Source organism: Rhipicephalus microplus, chromosome 6 (genome assembly GCF_043290135.1).
Source record: "Rhipicephalus microplus isolate Deutch F79 chromosome 6, USDA_Rmic, whole genome shotgun sequence".
NCBI classification, from domain to species: Eukaryota; Metazoa; Arthropoda; class Arachnida; order Ixodida; family Ixodidae; genus Rhipicephalus; species Rhipicephalus microplus.
In genome coordinates, this window is record NC_134705.1 from 12,314,265 (window position 1) to 12,333,573 (window position 19,309).

At 46.6% G+C, this 19,309-nt stretch overlaps 1 protein-coding gene across 5 annotated transcripts in view; it reads right to left on the minus strand.

Moving 5' to 3' along the window:
• The window catches only part of LOC119168731 (sarcospan), a 209,091-nt gene that overhangs the window by 132,779 nt on the left and 57,003 nt on the right, over window positions 1-19,309 (minus strand). For all 5 annotated transcript variants that reach the window (XM_075865816.1, XM_075865815.1, XM_075865817.1 and 2 more), the window contains one exon: window positions 15,406-15,498. In XM_075865816.1, coding sequence (XP_075721931.1) covers window positions 15,406-15,498 — 93 coding nt within the window. The remainder of the gene's footprint in view (window positions 1-15,405; window positions 15,499-19,309) is intronic.

A 19,309-nucleotide genomic window follows, 5' to 3' on the forward strand; every position in this document is an offset into this window, starting at 1 on the left:
GGATGATATGGGGTGCAACACAACAACATAACAAATAAGGTTGATCCTATGCCGTGCCGCCTTCGAATGCACCGACCGAATCACGTAGCACATTGGTTTTCATCCAACCACAAATCTTTGCATAGATAAGTTTACGCCATTGATGCCCAATAGTATTCTTCAATTTCTTCGACTTCCAACTTATTGAACGACGGTGGTTGTCAATACCATCCACTGCGTACAAGGGAAACAACACACGAAAGTCAAAGCGCTGAAAGAAATAAAAACACACCAGCAGTCGTCAGGCAGCCCCTCATGGGCGTGAATTACCTCAAAACCAGCCAAGGCACCGATTTATACCACCGTAGCGGCAGGTTCTAATCAGCCGCATTCTTTTTAAGAGTGGTCCGGCCCACTCTTAGGATTTTCTCTTAGCCACGCTGTTTTTGCGCAAATTTTGCTTCGTGAATCCACATACGAGCACTTTTCGTTGACGTCAGCAAATACAGCAACTGCATCACCATGGCTGACATGTTCCCGGGCAGTCACAGCGCACTTTATTGCAGCGGCCGATGTGACAACGATAGCCTCTTACGACGTTTTTTTTTTGTTTCGTAAATAGTCTTACGCAAGAAAATTTTTCTTGCGCAAAAATGTTTTCGTTAGTGAGTTTTGTGAATCCTGTCTCTGTTCTGCGAAACGCATTCAGATTCAAGGAGACGTCATACAGCGTATCAGAAGGCTTCAGTGAGGCAGATAAAAAAACTGCGGCAATTTCGGAAGTTCACTAAAGAAAAACAGCTGGACAAAAAATCACTACACTTAAGTAACAATAAGCTAGTAATCAATGAACACGCATTTGCCTGGAATCTTAGAGAGTTTTAAAATAGCGCACCGCGAGCCCTTGCGGTGCGGTCGCTGCTGCTGCGCATGCGTCATAACGCGAGTCGGCGTTCGCGGACCCCACGCAGAAAATCCGAAAGTGCGTGCGGTGATGGGGGCCCGCGTGTGGCCCGCAAGCGCTGGTTTCGAGGCTACGGTGTCACTAAGATCGTGCGTGGCGGTTCGCAGCAAAGGAAACGCTTAAAACTCTTATGGCACCCGCTTCGCCCACAATGCCCGCAGCGCTTGCAAACGGTATTCTAAAGCTCCCTATTGGCATGCACCAGCCAGTTCCTCTTCAGGCGCATGCTCAGATATCTGGACAGGAATGACGTGATCGCTCATGCTTAAGAAAAAAAATAAAAAATTCCACTAAAAAGCTTTACACCAGTATTGTTCGTGATCAATTTCCGAAGCTTAAAAAATGAAATTGATGAATTAACAATCTTACCGGAAACGGTAAAAGCACAAATCGTTATGAGTACCGAGTCGCGGCTTGACGACACACTATCAGATTTGGAACTATTTCCGCCAGGTTTGGCATGGTAATGGTGTGTTTCTTTTTATTTCAAGTAACCTTTATAGTGAAGGAGTTGTTTTTCATAATGAAACTGAATAGGCATGGTGCCGCGTCTAATTTACGCAGGGTAACAGCATCATGTTTGAATCGTTTTACCACCCACTGGACCACTACAGTGAAGCATTACTTGAGCTTTCCTACAAGCTATCGCATATATCTGAACACGTGATACTGGGAGAGCATTTCGATCTTGCCAATATAAAATGGGATTCCAACTGTATAACCACAAAAAAAAAAATTCGGAATTTTTCTACCTTTCAGAACTGATGCGCGTCTATAGACTACAGCAGTATGTGAACGAACGAAGAAGGTTTAACGCATGACTAGATTGTCTACTAAGCAATGGCGAAATATCTCCCAGGCATCGCCCCGAGGGTGAACATGGTTAAGTGCGAATTGATTGATTGATATGTGGGGTTTAACGTCCCAAAACCACTATATGATTATGAGAGACGCCATAGTGGAGGGCTCCGGAAATTTAGACCACCTGGGGTTCTTTAACGTGCACCCAAATCTGAGCACACGGGCCTACAACATTTCCGCCTCCATCGGAAATGCAGCCGCCGCAGCCGGGATTCAAACCCGCGACCTGCGGGTCAGCAGCCGAGTACCTTAGCCACTAGACCACCGCGGCGGGGCCGGTTAAGTGCGAATGCACGGGGTGATGCTATGAGGGGGAGTAAAGTTAAATTCCGTTGGCATTCGCCAGTGAGTTAACGTAAACTCCCCCGTGTGATCACATTGCAATTCCCAGGGACCATTAGACCCTCTCGGGAAATCTTGGTGAGTTTACGCGTATATGCGAGAGTAAATTTGCACTATATTGCTATTTATGTCTGCGGCCCACTTCGTGCGCTTGCGCTCGGCATCATGGGCCGTTCGGCGCGCTGCCTTGTTTTCAACCGGTGCGACATCTTCAGCGACGCGTGCGATGCTCGCATTCTATTGCGTTGTACTCGTTGTTGGAGGTATCGCAGTCGAGGTTGATGCCTGCGATGGATCCATACCCGTGACGACTTACCGATCTCGAGCAAGTCGTGGCTGCGCGCAACGCGCGCTGCCACGGAGCGGAGGGCGAAGCGCGCTCAATCACGTGGTGTGTGACGTCGCTGCACCGTTGCAACAGACACTCCTCTCCCCTCCTCGCGCCGTTGCTAGCGGAGAGTAGGAGGCGCACTGCGAACGGCAGATTCAGGGTCGCTTATAAAGTGCATTCGCACTTAAAAGTTATTGTTCACACAAAAGTCTGGCCTGGAATTAGTGATCAAAGTTCTGTTGTCATGCAAATAAACGTTTATGAAATGCCTGCGTGTAAACAACCCCCTCGCGATTTGTAGAACAGATGGGACTTTGATGCTATTACTGAAGTACTGGTCTTCATCGTGAACTTGTTAACAGTGCAACACCAGAAACACGGGACAGGAAAGAAGTAAAAAAGAAGGAGAAGATGGCACTGACGCACAACTGTTCTTGTGAGTCAATGAACAGTTGTGAGTCAGTGCCGTCTTTTCTTTCTCTTTTGCTCCTTTCCTGCCCTGTGTTTTTGGTGTTGTACTGTTAATAGGTTCACAATAAATCCCGACCAACTAGCCCAACTTACCGTCTTATTGCGCTGGTCTTATATTATCTCACTTGTTTTGTAGTAACCCCACAGTTAAAGAATGTCCAAGATATTGCAGAGGCGTACAATCTTGGAGACCATGCTTAAAGCTTCTCGATAGGAGTGAAAAACCCTGACCGCACTAGCATCTAACCAACGCCATAATGTTTTTTTTTTTCGCCTTTCGTTTCGTAATAGCGTGTGACAGCTCGTTGTCGGAGTCTTGCCGCATGCATCAGCGGTGTTTTGCCGCCTGTTTCTTTGGTTGGGATTGCACCGACAGATAAAAGTGCTGCAGTAAGCACTCCAGCAGGCCAATGAAGTTGGCGGGCGAATGTCGTGCCTTGGTGGAGCGAGGAGAGACCAGCAGAAGGTGGAACTTCTGCGCGCACTCGTGGCTCAAGCTGCGAACCTCATCCTCCCGCGTTGCCGATACGCTGTGTGGTAGTGTATGCTTGAGCCACGACCTCTTTTTTCTTAAAAGGGTCATGACATGGCCACTCAACAACTGACGGTTTTCGGCGAAAAACAAAGGTAGAAGGCTCATTATGCTTGATCACGTGTGAACAGTGGGTTGTTAAAGATTACTTCAGTTCAAAATTAGCCGTAGAAGTCATCGGCTGTAAGCTCCGCACACTACTGGCCATCGCCATTTTTCCTTGGCGTGCGTGACGTCACAAGCCATAAGAAGCAGTGCTGTCATCTGCTATGAAATTGCACTTACCGAACGTGGTCATTGTGTTCACTGTGTTGCGAGTGTTGCTTCCCGCGAAATCAGCGCGTCTCCAAGTGTTGAGCCGGGAGTCATCGGTGACATCGCCATGTCATCGGCATAGTCGCCTTACGATTGAGGCAGCATGTTCTTCATCGAGCAGCACAAGCGCCGATGACGTCGTGCACGCTGCGCTTTTTGACTTTTTGACTTCGACGCCATTGCCACCAGCTTGCAAGCGACGAACAAAGCGTCGAAGACGGGGCGAACAGAAATGCCAACGACCTCGGCGTTGTGGCAAACGTAGCTTTGCTTCAGGCAATGTAGCTTTATTTCAAGTGTTCCGGGCTGACAAGAGATCTTGTGATATGGTGTCGACGATGCATTTGCGAGGAAGTGTTACTTTGTGCAGTCGAATTGGTAAAGCGTGCACATTTTTGTTTGTTAGCATACGCACATGCGAGACATTTGGTGCTAAACACGATAAATAAGAAGTCGTGATGATTCTGCACACTGGGAGCGTTGGTTTTTCATCGGTTGTTGCGTGCGGCATATGTAAACAATATCCTAACTAAACGGCATGTCAGTGCGGTGCTACGGTGACTCACATTGTACATTTTGGCCGGATCTTTGCTTGAGCTCTCTCAATCACACTCGGTTCCAGTAAAAAGATAGCAATTGTGATGCTTTAACATGTCACTACCTGCGAAGAGTTTCAAAGTTTCAGTAAGTATTTATCCGTCATAAGTAAGTATTTATGCACAGTCATAAGACACTTTTGACCTCCGACAGATTGATAAACTTTGTTTGCAGCAAGTACCAGTGCTACATGGGGGACGTGGTGGAATTGTTTGATTTATATGTGGAGTTTAACGTCCCAAAACCGCCATATGATTATGAGAGACGCCATAGTGAAGGGCTTAGAAAATTTCGACCAGCTGTGGTTCTTTCTCTTGCACCCAAATCTGAGCACACGGGTCTACGTCGTTACCGCCTCCATTGGAAATGCAGCCGCCGCAGCCGCGATTCGATCCCGCGGCCTGCGGTTCAGGAGCCGAGTACCTTAGCCACTAGACCAACGCGGCGGTGCCGGGGGCATTCTTTCCACTACTGCGAGGCATTTACTTTCAATTGCAAGTTGAACGCAGAAAAATATTTCAGATACTCTCCCTAAAGGGAACCGTGATGGGATACGAAGCAGAAGTGATGCTAACGGCATTCCCTGGTTCAAGCGGGCGTCGACACGTTTTCTCAAAGTGCAGTCGGAAGCGAAAGTAGGGGTACCATTCACTCGATTGATTGATAGGTAGAGTTTAATGTCCCAAAACCACCATATCATTATAAGAGACGCAGCGTTCTTTTAAGTGAACGCTTGTTTGAAGCACACGAACACGGGAGGCGGTTTGGCTTTGGAAAGTATTTTATAAGAGATAAACAAGCCGAATGAGTAGAAAAACTTAGTCGCGCATCCGCAGCAGCCGTACGGATGCAGCTTGCTGGTCATTTTCAATGGCAGTCTGCGTCTGTATGGTTGCTGTGGACGCTCCACAAAATTTGTCTACTGTTTCCACTCGACGTGCAGTCGACCGTTGCGGGCGGTGGAGAGGGTGAAGCGAGAGGTAAGTGCGTCGTGAGCTAGCGGAAGAGCCGGCAGCATTTGCGGGCAGGGAGACGGCGACGTCAACGGGCAGCTGGGACATGACCTACTTGGCACCACTCCAACACCTGTGATGAGAGGTTTGTGCTGACTCACGAGCTGCTTCGCATATAGAAGCTTGATTGGAAGCGCAGATGACCACGGGGCACAGCCGTCCTCCGAAGCACAGAGCGTGCCATAACTCGCCTAGTGAACGGCTCATGACGTCATGGCTAGCGAGCGCGCCAGTGTTGCCCAACTGCAAAGCGCATCATCATCATCATAATTATCATTATTATTATCATCATCATCATCATCAACCTGACTACGTCCACTGCAGGACAAAGGCCTCTCCCATGTTCCGCCAGTTAACCCGGTCCTGTGCTTGCTGCTGCCAATGTGTACCCGCAAACTTCTTAGTCTTATCTGCCCACCTAACCTTTTGTCTCCCCCTAACCCGCTTGCCTTCTCTGGGAATCCAGTTAGTTACCCTTAACGACCAGCGGTTATCCTATCTACGCGCTACATGCCCGGCCCATGTCCATTTCTTCTTCTTGATTTCAGCTATGATATTGCCACGTTCCATTTCCCAAGTTTTTGTTATCGTCCCAAAACACCACACGATTCTCAGCGCAAACCGCGCCAGCAGTTTTCGAGAAGGTTCCGGACTGTAGTAGATCATTTCGATAAGATCACGCCCACTGTGCGAACGGTACAGGTTGTTCTGGAACTTACGCCACCTCCAGCGATAACGCTAGAACATTCGACGGCAAGAGTATAAATGCCGACGCGCTTCGCCGCTTGTCAGTTGTTGATCGAAGGCCGACGCTGCGTTCGCCGGTCTAGCTGTCTCTTCTCGAGTACTCAAGCGAGACCCGGGGTCACGTCACGCGGACGTCGACCCCAGGGTTTCAAGTCGGCAAAAGAAGTCTACGCGGCACCGGCGTCTTGTACGCCCGACCGCCGCCCCTGGGTCTCGGGCCTTGCTGCCTGGAGCCCGCCTACCCCATGCCAGGAGGAGGTGCAAGGTCCCCGGTTTACGCCCGCCATCCCGGAGCCCCCCTGCGGTCCACCTGGTACCACCAAGACCTGCGCGGCACTCGCCTCGGCTGAGCCGCTTCCTACCAGAGTGCAGCTCGACTGCACGTTACAAGTCACCCACGAGCCACGCCCAACCGGCGGCTTGCGGGCTCCACCCACCAGAATGACCACGCCATTTGAACTCCCGGTGAGGGAGAATTGTTTCATGTTTTCCGCGCCCGAGGGCGATATCTCTGTCGATGAGTTAATTGACGCAATTGAAGAGACAGCTGGTGACGACAGCGTATTAGTACTGCAACATATGGGGGGCGCAAAATTTCTTGTATGCACCCGCAATGCTGGCCAGGCGACGAGGCTAATGGTGGCGGAAGGATTTGAAGTGAACGGGGCGAGGGTGCCAGTAGAGGCAGTCGGGCCACCGGTTACATATGTCAACGTTTACCGTTACCCCGCTTTCCTATCAGACGAGGCCCTTAGCAACGCCTTAGCCCAGTTTGGTAAAGTGAAGGGCATTTCCTTCGCCACCCTAGCCACTCGCCAGACCAAGTTAAACGGGGTACGTGTGGTTAAAATTGAGATGTGCCGCCCAGTCCCCAACTTCATCACTATTTCGGGGCACAAAGTCATGTGCGAATACAGAGGCATGCGCCGGGTGTGCGCGCGTTGTGGTGAAGTCGGGCATATGGCGACTACGTGCACCATGGCGTACTGTAAGCGGTGCGGCACCTTCGGCCACGATACTGAGGGCTGCTCGGCAGACTGTAAACGTTGCTGGGGTCACCACGGAACACGCGAGTGCTTTCGTAAGCGCTCATACGCTTCGGCCGCCCGCGGCTTCCCATCGCTATCTGAATCCGCTTCGTCGCACTCTCAGTCAAGCGGCCCCGCCTCTGCCCGAGCAACTAACTCGCCGCGTATGCAGGTCCTTACGTCCAGGTCTGCATCCCACACAACCGAGAGGGGATCCCCTTCCGGGGACCGCGACTTAGACTCCGATCTGACTTCAGGCAGTGGCATGGGCGATCCGTCCGCAAGTGAGGGGGAGAGGCCCGGGAGTTTTGACGAGACTACCGCCAGGTCGACTGAAACAGAGTCTAGCGATATCGAGACGGGTTCGGCGCAATCGTCCCCTCCTAAACCGCCTCCACCCTCGGCGAGCCGGGATGACTGCGGGAATTCGCTGACCACGGCTGAAGCAACTCCCGAGTCCAACGAGCAGGGAGAAGCCCTCCTTGCTTTATCAAACACACCCGTCAACGTCCGGGCCCCAGTGACCAGCCCGGCCTTGGAGGCCGACACCCAAGACCCAGCCGGCGACGACGCCCCCATAAAAAGTAAAGGGTATTACTTTCTACCCGGCGACAGCGAATGCGACCATGCTGCACCGACTTCCTCCCCCGCCTCCCATTCGGCACGCCCAAGCCGGAAATCGGACGCGAAAACTGGACAGATGGCCACTGGGCTAGAGCAGAGAGCTCGCTCGCGCTCACGAATACGCCCTGATGACGATAAGCGGTATCTGGGTGAGAGGGCAGCCAGCAAGGAGGCCCGGCAGCGTAGACCCGGGCCAGCAGGCCAAAGCAGTGATAGCGACGCTCCACCACACGCGAAGGCTCAGAAGCTCGAAAAAGACGGTGTAGGCAAAGGGGAACCACCCCCCAAGCCCCGAGACGCAAGTCACTGAAGCGGCGAGCCTGCCCTGTCGGCTTCACGGCCCCTTTTCCTTCCTCTCGTTCGCTCTGGCCGCACTATGTCCCACTTGCCTTCCCTTCTCCTTCTTGTGCAGCGCCCTCCTCGCTCCTTTCTGTCAGCACGCGGCTGTCGGTTATCTTGCTCGGTGCATTCGCTCACCCCTCTTTCCTGCTCCCCTCCAGCGCTTGGCATCGTGCCCAATCGGCGGATGACGGCCACGCTGCTTGCCAGCCTCGATACTTCCCGCGTTTTGTTTTCTTCTTTTTAAGGTTTTTGATGGCCTTTTTGAAATTGGCTACGTGGAATATCCGAGGGTTTAGAGATAGGGCGAAACAAGCAGCCATCCTAGGTTTCGCTAGGAACCAGAACATAGACCTCCTCTTTATTCAAGAGGCGAATTTCCGAACGCCACTGGATGTGGTTAAGTTCCGCAGAGATCATCAGACCGACGCCTTTTTCTCTCTGGCGACCACGAGAGCATGCGGGGTCGGAGTAATATTTGTATCAGGCAGATTTCGATCAAAATCCCATTGTATTTTCGGGGCGAATGGTCGGTACATAATGATTGACATTTTCATCGAAGGCAAAAAGATTCGCATTGTGAACGTCTATGCCCCCGTGACAAGAAAACATACGAATAAGTTCTTTCAAGAGATGCACGAACTCCTCCTAGAGCCCATTCCCCACGTACTGGTCGGTGATTTTAATTGCGTGGTAGATTTTAACCGGGACGTGAGGGGACCAAGCCAAGGAAGATCAACCTACAATGCAAAAGAGTTGGTGAAAACCCTTCGGCACCTAAACCTCTCGGACATATGGGTACACCTCTATAAAGACCGCTTCGTAGCAACCCGTACCTCTAGATCAGCGGGAAGTAGAATAGACCGGATGTACTTTCCGGACCTCCTCCTCCCTTTGGTTGAAGGATGCGAAGTACTCGCGCGCCCGGCCAACCTGAAAGAGAAGACGGATCATGCCCCGCTTGTCACGATGGTAAAGGGATCCCCCGGCCCGCACTCTGATAACAATAGCTGGAGAATAGGCACTGAGCTGCTGAGAGATGAGACTTGCGTAGGAAACTTGAAAGCTGCCATCAGCGTATCAGTAGAAAATGCCGGACATATTACCCCCCCTCTGTGGGATAAACTTAAGGAAGAATGGAAGGCCCTGTTACAAAAAGAAGGCAAAGCTAGAAAAAGACGTCATACACAAAAGATGAAAGAACTTCTTCGCCGAATGCAGATCGTCAAGGCAGCCGACACGTTGACCTCATGTACAACAGAGTACCTGACCTCGCTCGAGGAGCAATACAATCAACTCCTCAGAGATACCATGAGGCGACCTAAAAGTGAGCACGGACTGTTGGGCACGGCGACCGAAGTTGATGTGAGGGAAGTACGCGGAAATGGCTGTTTGCGAATTACAGAGGCAAAGCGCTTAGACGGTTCTGTAACCGACGACCCAGCAGAAATCGAGAACATCTTCAGAGAGTACTTCAGCATACAGTTCCAAGACACCGAACCAATAGACACCAATCGGGGACCCGACCATGTCAAAGAACTTTGCAAACATCTGCAGCGAATTAAGGAGGAGGAGAAGCCAGCAACCCTTAGTGCTGAAGTCTCCCCTGCAGAACTTCGCGAAGCCATAAGAAGCATGACCCCCAATTCTGCCCCAGGCGCTGATGGCCTGACTGCAGCCTTCTATGTGACTTTTCTCGAAGTTCTCGAAGAACCCTTGCTCGCGATGGTAAATGCGATCTTCAGGTCCTTTAAGAAACCCGACTCCTTCGGAGTGGGTAAAATTGTCCTACTGCACAAAGAGGGTGCACAACCAAACGAGCCCACGGCCTGGCGTCCAATCACGCTTTTGAACACCGATTACAAGCTGGTAGCCACTATACTGAACAACAGGCTCAAGCTCCTGTTACCGGACATCATTAGCCCGTACCAAACGTGCGCGATTCCAGGAAGGTCGCTTTTTGCGAACCTCACAGTGATCCGCGACTCTTTCGAATACGCGACGACAAGAGGTTTCAATGGTGTTTTCATTTCCCTAGACCAAGCTAAAGCTTTTGACAGGGTACGACACCATTACCTCTTCGACGTGATGCAGGAGTTTGGCTTACCGGCAAGTTTTATAAAACTGGCAAAAACTTTGTACGAGGACCTAACCTGCACCGTTCTGATAAACGGAGTCGCAACGCCGGCATTCAAGTATAGCAGAGGCATAAGGCAAGGATGCCCATTGGGCCCGACCTTTTTTGTCATGTCGTGCGAGCCGCTGATCACAAGTGTTATTGCGCATGAAGGCATTCGGGGCTTCCCACTTACGGGCCAGGAGCAGGTGAAAGTGCTGGCATACGCGGACGACATTTCCCTGTTTGTTCGGGATGAAAGCAGCCTCCAAGCCTTCAGTGCGACGTTCACAAGATACGAGCAAGCATCCGGAGCGGCGATAAAAACGGACAAGAGCAAGGCGATGCTATTTGGAACTTTCCCTAGAGAAGCCCTAGGAAACATCGAAGTGGTGTCCATCGTTAAAGTACTGGGAATCTACTTCTCCAGTGAAGGGGTGGCACCAGCCACGTGGCAGAGAGCCCTCGAGAGGGCAAAGCAGGCAGCTGCCCGCATTCGCCTCCTAAACCTTACGTTACGTGAAAAAGCGCTGGCAGCAAGGACCACCGTTTGCGCGTTTGCGTTCTACGCCAGTAGGGTAGCGGTGATCCCTAGGAAAACCGCGAGCCAACTGAACGCCGTGATCACCGATTTGCTATGGGAAGGGAAACCAGCACCAGTCAAGCGACACCTCCTTCAACTACCCGAGGACAAAGGTGGCCTCGGTCTCCCACACGTACAAATGACCAGCCAGATACTGGCCCTCAAGATTACCCGCATGCTTTATTACGCAGCGAGTTACGTTGAGAAGAATCTAATCAACTACTGGACAAGCACCATCACGCACTATCTGGAAAACCACAAACACACTGGCCCGCGCGCGGAAGCGCCCTCACACTTTTACAGGATGGCGGCAACTACGACAAAGATCATAGAAAAAGAAGCCCCGAACTGCGACATTGACAAGGACCCACCCGCCCGAATTGTCGAAGCGATAACAGAAAACCAGTTGTCCGAAGAAGAAAAGGAGCACATCAAAAGCCTAGGACTGTGCAAACAAAAAATCAATAAGTACCGACCGCGCGAAGTACATGACTTCGAGTGGAAGCGCAAGTGGCAAGTTTTGCCCACGAGACATCGCCTGCACCGTTTCGGCATCACGCCGAATAGCCAGTGTCCTAATTGCCGCGCTGAGGAAACGATCTCCTACGCGTTGTTAGAATGCGGGGCGGCCAAGTCGGTATGGCGCCTGGTTGCGAGGTGCTTCAGCATCCGCCCTCCCCCGGCCCTCGAAAGGAATAGGGGCTGCTTCGCAAGGCTGGTGATTTCCATCACACTCTTTGTGATTTGGAAACGCCGGTGCCTTGCAGAGGTAAAGAACACCCCAGTGAGAGCGGCCTACCCAGCACTAGCCATGATCAGGCAGAAAATAGTGCAGTACTTAGCCAAGCAACTGGAAGCTGGCGGGGAGGACCAGTTCCTTCGCCGCTGGCACACAAAGTTTTTTTTCGTCAGAGGTGCGAAACTCCGTACCCCCTTAATCCCCTACTAACCCCTTCTTCCAAAAACATTGTGTTACAAGTGTATGTATAGCGCCAGCCGAAGTATTGTAAATATGCCTACCCATGTTCACGATCTGTTGTAAATATATGTATATGTGGTTGTAAATATATATTTGTGTTTTTTTACGAATGTATGCGTAGTTTAGCACAAACTTGTATGTATGTATGTATGTGTACATGTATATGTATGTACATGTATGTGTATATGTATGTATATATATATATATATGTATATGTGTGTGTATGTATGTGTATATATACATATATGTATAGATCTGTGTATGTGCCGCTAATTTCCTCTATGGATAATGGAGTTTGTATGCCCCATAGTGCACAAGAGGGGTGTCTAAACGAGCACTGTATGAATAAATGATGTAAAGAGTTTTTTTGAGTATGAAGTTAATAAACTTCTCTTTGTATCAGTCCGAGACTGCTATCTGTGGCAGAATGCTGCTGTAATTAGACTTTCTGTTTACCGGGCACAGGTTCGCCGAAATAAACAGTTAAATCCCAACACGAAGTCTCCTGTCTTCGGCCACGTCACGACCCCGTGACCATATTCTTAACCCCCGTTTGTTCCCTAATCCACTCTGCTCTCTTCTTGTCTCTTAAGGTTACACCTAACATTTTTCTTTCCATTCCTCGCTGCGTCGTCCTCAATTTAAGCTGAACCCTCTTTGTAAGTCTCCAGGTTTCTGCTCTGTAGCTAAGTACCGGCAAGATACAGCTGTTATATACCTTCCTCTTGAGGGATAGTGGCAATCTACCTGTCATAACTTGAGAGTGCTTGCCAAGTGTGCTCCACCCCCTTCTTGTCCTTCTAGTTAGTTCAATATCGTGGTCCGGCTCCGCGGTTACTACCTGCCCTAAGTATACATAGTCTTTTACAATTTATTTGTTTTTTTATTTATTTATTCGAGTACCTACAGCGCCCAATTTGAAGTGCACTATTACCTATCTCGAAGCGCTGCTCTTTTCCGAGGTTGTTGTAATTACTTTCGTTTTCTGCAGATTCATTTTAAGATCCACCTTTCTGTTCTCCTTGTCTAACTCCGTAATCATGAGTTGCAATTCGTCCCCTGAGTTACTCAGCAGTGCAATGTCATCGGAGAAGCGCAGGTTACTAAGGTACTCTCCATTAACTCTTATCCCTAACTGTTCCCATTCTAGGCTTCTAAAAACCTCCTGTAAGCACGCGGTAAATAGCATTGGGGAGATTGTGTCCCCCTGCCTTACACCCTTCTTGATTGGTATTCTGTTGCTTTCTTTATGAAGCACTATGGTAGCAGTTGATTCCCTGTAGATTTCTTCCAGGATGTTTATATATACTTCATCGACGCCCTGATTCCGCAGTCTCTGCATGACGGCTGATATTTCTACTGAATCAAACGCCTTCTCGTAATCTATGAAGGCTGTGTATAGTGGTTGGTTATATTCTGAGCATTTCTGTATTACCTGATTGATAGTATGAATGGGGTCGATTGTTGAGTAGCCTGTTCGAAATCCTGCTTGTTTTTTTGGTTGATTGAATTGTAATGTTTTCTTTACTCTGTTAGCAATTAGCTTTGTAAAGCGCATATTTTGCCTAAAGTAGAATACGCATCAGTGGTTCGGGACCCTTTTTACATAAAAGATATTAAAAACCTTGAAATTGTTCAAAAATGCGGTGTACGTTTTATTTTTTTTCTATGTTTAAATCAGCTGATTCTCCCTAAAAATTAATCAAAAACTACGACATCCCTGTGCTTGAAGAACCCAGTAGAATCACACGCCTGAAATTTTTACATTCCATTTGTAATGGTAAGCTGAATATTCCTGTCCACAAATACATACAATTATTTTCTCCTCGCGCATATAGGCATCGTCATATGCATAACCTGCTCCCATACTCCACTCAGACTAACATCTTTAAAAGCTCCTTCTTTCCCCGAACAATTTTTGAATGGAATAGCTTAACATCTGATATCGTTTCATGTGATGACTTCGAGAAAGCTTGGCTCCGAGCATCCAAACCATAGGAGCACCTTCTCTACATTTCTAGTGCTTGTTATAATGTCTGTGCCTTGTTCTCGTGCAACATTACTCCTTCAGATTTTAGTCTTCAGTACTTGTAATGCTTGATTGATTGATATGTGGAGATGAACGTCCCAAAACCACTATATGATTATGAGAGACGCCGTAGTGGAGGGCTCCGGAAATTTAGACCACCTGGAGTTCTTTCACGTGCACCCAAATCTGAGCACACGGGCCTACAATATTTCCGCCTCCATCGGAAATGCAGCCGCACTTGTAATACTTCAACTGTTTATCATATGTATAAATTTGGCTGTGTGTGTGCGCATATTATTTTCTTCGTGCTTTAAGGCATCACTTCGTTTTTGCCATTATTTATTCCTATAGAAGTTGCTATGTTTTTGTTACATTTCTTGAATCACCCATTTTGTGTCCTTGCAAATTTGTTTATTGCAATTTTTGCCAATGTTTGCATACATAGTTTATGGTAATGTTTCCCACCTGTTTGGTCTTCAGTGACCACAGTATTTTCTAAATAAAATAAATAAATAAAATCTCAGGCCACTCATTTGTTTTTTCAGAAATTCAATTATAAATAATGGCACTACCAAATTCACTAAAGTTTCACCAGATTTTCTGTGAACATACAAAGATTAACCAAGACAACAGGGAATATGCTCTTACTAACCCTGTCACTCAGGAGCACACACAGCGCAGTTTATGTGCTTAACTGGTGTGGCTTTGCAGATGCGCATATTGAGTACTACTGCTTACTGATATCCTCCTTGAGCAGTTTAATAATACGTTGCGCCCAGGTATATGTAAAAACGTTCAGCCATCACAATGAATAGATGATGATTATGAGTGTTCGTTGTCAAGATGGCGATGTGCCACTAAGCGTCAACGTGTGTGCATTAATTTCTAACACCTACGGACTTTGTACAAGCTCTCATATATTCATACACAATGAACACTATACTTATATGAAGACACGTTTCCCTTTCCTGTTATACCAATTCTTGAGAAAGAAGGATCAGCCATGTTTAGTATGTGTGTTTTGTGTATGTTGCTTTCCATTCCTCCACACAACAACCTAAACTTGCTAATATGTACTATGCTTGGTTATGCTTTCTCTCTTTGTTTTTCAGTCTTTCGATATGGATGTCTTGCTTTCTCTGTTCATCTTTTATTTTTTGTTCTTTTCCTATTTCTTTCTACGCTTTTCTTTTTGTAGTCGTTCTCCCACCTGATATACTTTTGCCTGTTTTATGCATTTCCTATTTCTTTCTCCGGCTTACTGTGATTGGCCTCTCATCTTTTAATCTTTTTTTCTGTCAACTTATTTGGTTTAAATTCTTTCTCTCTAGGACATTGTGTCTTCTTCTTTCTGTATTTTTTCTTCCGATATATTTGTTCGCTTTACTATCGTTCTTTATACCGTGGTGATGAAACTGCTGTTAGAACCCATTACCGATTGGGTTGTATGAAGAAAAATACGTCAGTCTTCCACTGCGAATATTCTAAAGCTTTAGATAATATTTGAACAGTTGTAAAGACGTGTATTCTTGTGCTCACACGCATTTTAGCTTACCTTGAGTACAAAGATGGGCTTGCGGTTGTTCTGGCTTTTGTAGTTCGTGTTGCTGTAGACCGTGATGGTGCCAATGATGCCGGCGCAAAGCAACTGTGGGGCAGAAATAAAACGAGGAGCATCAGTTGATAGTCTGATTAAGCACTAACACGGAAAATAAAACGAGTACTTGTTGTTTAGTGCTTTTTAACAGCGGATCGAAAATACCGCGACTCATACAAGGCGAGCAAAAAGGTTATAATATATAATATCAATAAAAGATAAAAATAACGCCCCAAACAACACGATTCTCAATCATTGTGAAATATCGAAAGTGCAGCTTGTTTCAAGATCTGGTACAACAAATTTCAGAATTCTCGCGCTAAGTGAAAGTGGAAGACATGCCCAGGATTTCGTTTGATTATTATCTAAATTTTCATTCGGGACATAGCCCTAAGAACGTCATGAGAGGGCTCTTCATAATATTGACACGTGCGGTTCTTTTGGTTTACGAAGAAAGCCGCTATCACTTTCTGTTAAGCGCAACGCAGGCCGCGTTTATCTTGTATGCCACTCTGGAACGCGTTATGACGCGTGTATAAAAGACTGACACGTGCGCCACTGGGGGTCTTTTTTTTTCCGTCGGCCGACGACTGTTCACGCCGCTGTTGCTATGAGTTGTGTTTGGCCCTGTTTTGCTGGGCACAAGTTCGCCCAATAAACAGTTCGCCTGACACCGCCCTGACTCCTGCGTGCTTCCTCTCAAGTGCTGCGTGTATCACAACCTCGTGATATCTTGCCAATGCTGTACGAAAGGTGTGGCGACATTTGCTTGTTGGGGTGGTGGATCTCTGGTACGACGATTGAGGGTAGCAGTTCCTGGTGATGGACCGAGGCACAACTTCGTTATACATCGACACGTCCTTCACACTTCCATGGCGCAGTCCACTTCTGGATTCTCGAGCATGCAGGTAGTCCCAATGGTTGTCCGGTGAATGACCGATGAAGGCACATCCATAATGGTTACCCAGACGGATTGCCAATGAAAACCCATTCGAATTCACCGAGGCTCACTAGAAGCGTTTGTCTGGGCTGTAACCAAGTGCCGATGGGCATTTACGGCTGCACGAAGTGTGATTTATTTTTATAGTGTTTATCTATACTGCAACTCTCAGAGGGTTTTAGCAAAGTGGGTATGCATTTGTTAAGTTCGCAGAATGGGAACACAATAAAAATAAAACGGACATCACGTATAGGCTTTTGCAAGAGGAAACAAAGACAAAAACCCAACAATTTACAATAAACAGGCACAAGGGCATTCAATAAAATTAAATAGGCTTTTTATTTAAGAATAACACCAAAGTAGAATAAACACTGCAATGATTCAAATAAACATCACTACTACATGTAAAAGATTACACACTGTTATTGCTGGAGCTGCGTAGTTAAATGATTCAAAGATTACTGCGAAACAACATCGTTATTAAGATGGTTTTATTCGGTAATTGTCTTTGGGGACAAACGAATTTTAGAATGTGTTATAACGAGTGGTGAATGGAGTCAATGAGAACGCATGCCTCTGTTTCGTGACATATCTAGTAGAAAAATGAAGTATGCGCATTATGTCTAGAATAAAGGGATCGTTAACTAACTGAAACAAAATTTCAATCTCATTACAGTGTTTTTTTGTGTTGCAGTTGAGAGGCTGGCTTTCGCTGATAAACATGTTATTGAAGTACGGCCGGAACTGTTATAAATAAGTCTAACGGCTCTCTTATTACTTTTTTTTTCATTTTGTTGATATTTGTTTTAGTGTGAGGGTACCAAAGTATCGATGCATATTATACAGTAGGTTGAACGATTGCCTTGAATGCAGTAAGGCAAACGGTGGGAGTAGAAAGCTTCAGAGGTCGTTTAAGATAAAAGAGTTTGTAACTGCATGTGCTTATTAAAGTGTTATATATTTCACCCAGTTTAGGTCACGTGAAATCCAAAGACCAAGGTACTTGTAGTGTTCTACTTCCTCGAAGAAAATAATATTTACTCATTGTGTGAAATGAAGAGGGTTACGTTTGTGAGAAATTTTCATGACAATGGTTTTTTCAACTAACTGAGTCCTGCCATTTATCCCACCATCGAATGACCTTATGAAATGCATCGTTCAAATGAATGTGGTCTCTGTGGTTTTCTATCTATATGTTCAGGGTGCAGTCATCAGCATATAACTTGACATTTACCGGTATACCATGAGAAATATCGTTGATAAATAACGAAAATAGGAGTGGCCCGCGCACTGAGCTTTGCGAGACACCTGAATCAACCAGCACTGTACGAAAACAATGATAATTGAAAAAGACGTATTGTTTCAGATTTGAAAGATAAGAGGAAATAAATTGAAGAGCTGAGTATTTTCAAGAAATAAATTCACTTTGAATAGCAACTCTTTGTGAGAAACCGTGTCGAAATCTTTTGCGAAATGCATGAAAATTGCATCTGCTTGTGTTTCCAGAATTTATAGCTAGTGTGAAATGATGCACTGTAGTTAACAACTGAGTAGAGGTAGAAAAACCTTTCTTGAATCATGCTGCCAATCTGATACAATATTCTGGTCATCTTAGAATTCAGAAATATTCTTATGTAATATATGCTCAAGGAGCTTACGGGAAAATGAAAGCAATGATATCGGGTGATAGTTAGTTGCATAGTAGGAATTTCCCCTCTTATGTAGGGGCTTCACATTGAGAGTTACCCAGTCATCCGGAACTTGAGAATCTTGTAAAGATTTAGAAAAGATATTTTTTAGATACTTTGACACCCACTGCGCACTGCGTTTTATGAACTAGTTCGGTACTTCATAAGGACCTGAAACTTTTTTAACATCAAGTTTCAAAAGCAAATTTAAAATTCCTTCTTCACTTATCCCAATATCAGGTAGGGGTGAATTGGCCACACCAAGTGTTTTCAGCACCCTATTATTCTTCGTAAAAACAGATTTAAAATGATCGTCGAAAGCATTAGAAGTAACATAATAATCACTAGTTCTTACACTATTAGTTTCAAAAACATCAGTGGTCACAGTATTAAGAGAAATCAATATCCAGAATCTCTGAGAAGACGAAGACTTCAAAAGCGGAAGTTGTTGGCCATAACAGCATTCCCTGTCTGGCACCATATTTGATTTTACTTGAGAAGCAAGTTCAGAAATTTACTGTTGGAGAATACCAAAGTCTTCAGAGTACCGTCCTTCATCTTTAGGTCTTTTAAGCAGTCTTCGCAACTGCAACATCTTCCGAGAAATCCAGGGATTGTTTCCTTTCTGTGTTTTTGGAATTAGTGGAGCAAACTTTTTTATTGCACTCATTTATGAGGTCTTCTAAACGCTTTCATGAATAGTGAGCGACAGTGATGGTACTGTGAAAAGAATCAAATTCAAATGATAGTAAGACCAATATTGATGTGTCTTCTGCACAAGAAGAGGTTGGGAACAAAACCCCCTTGCAGTTGTTTAAAACAACATTAAGGAATGTAGAACAGCTTGATGATCCGAAATTCCAGGTAGAACTGAGCAGCTAGCTCTAGCCACTAATAAAAAGAAAAGATCTAGAATATAACTACACCTTGTTTGTATATTCAGCAACAATTTACATAAAAAATGCTACGTCCATCATTTTTTCACCAATTTTGTCGTTAGGTTCTTTGAAGGCCGCAGCTGGCAATGCAATATCTTCATTGGTCTATATGCGAGTTACTTTCAAGCCCGGTGGCGTAAACACTGCCACTGAGCGTTCACCCCATGTGGGAGGAATGTGAAGCCATGAAATGTGGAAAGCGCCAGAAGTCGCGAAACACCTCGTGATATCGCAAGCTCTTGTTCTGGTCATACCGGTTGACTTAAAACATGGCTCCGAGATCGTACGTAGGTGGC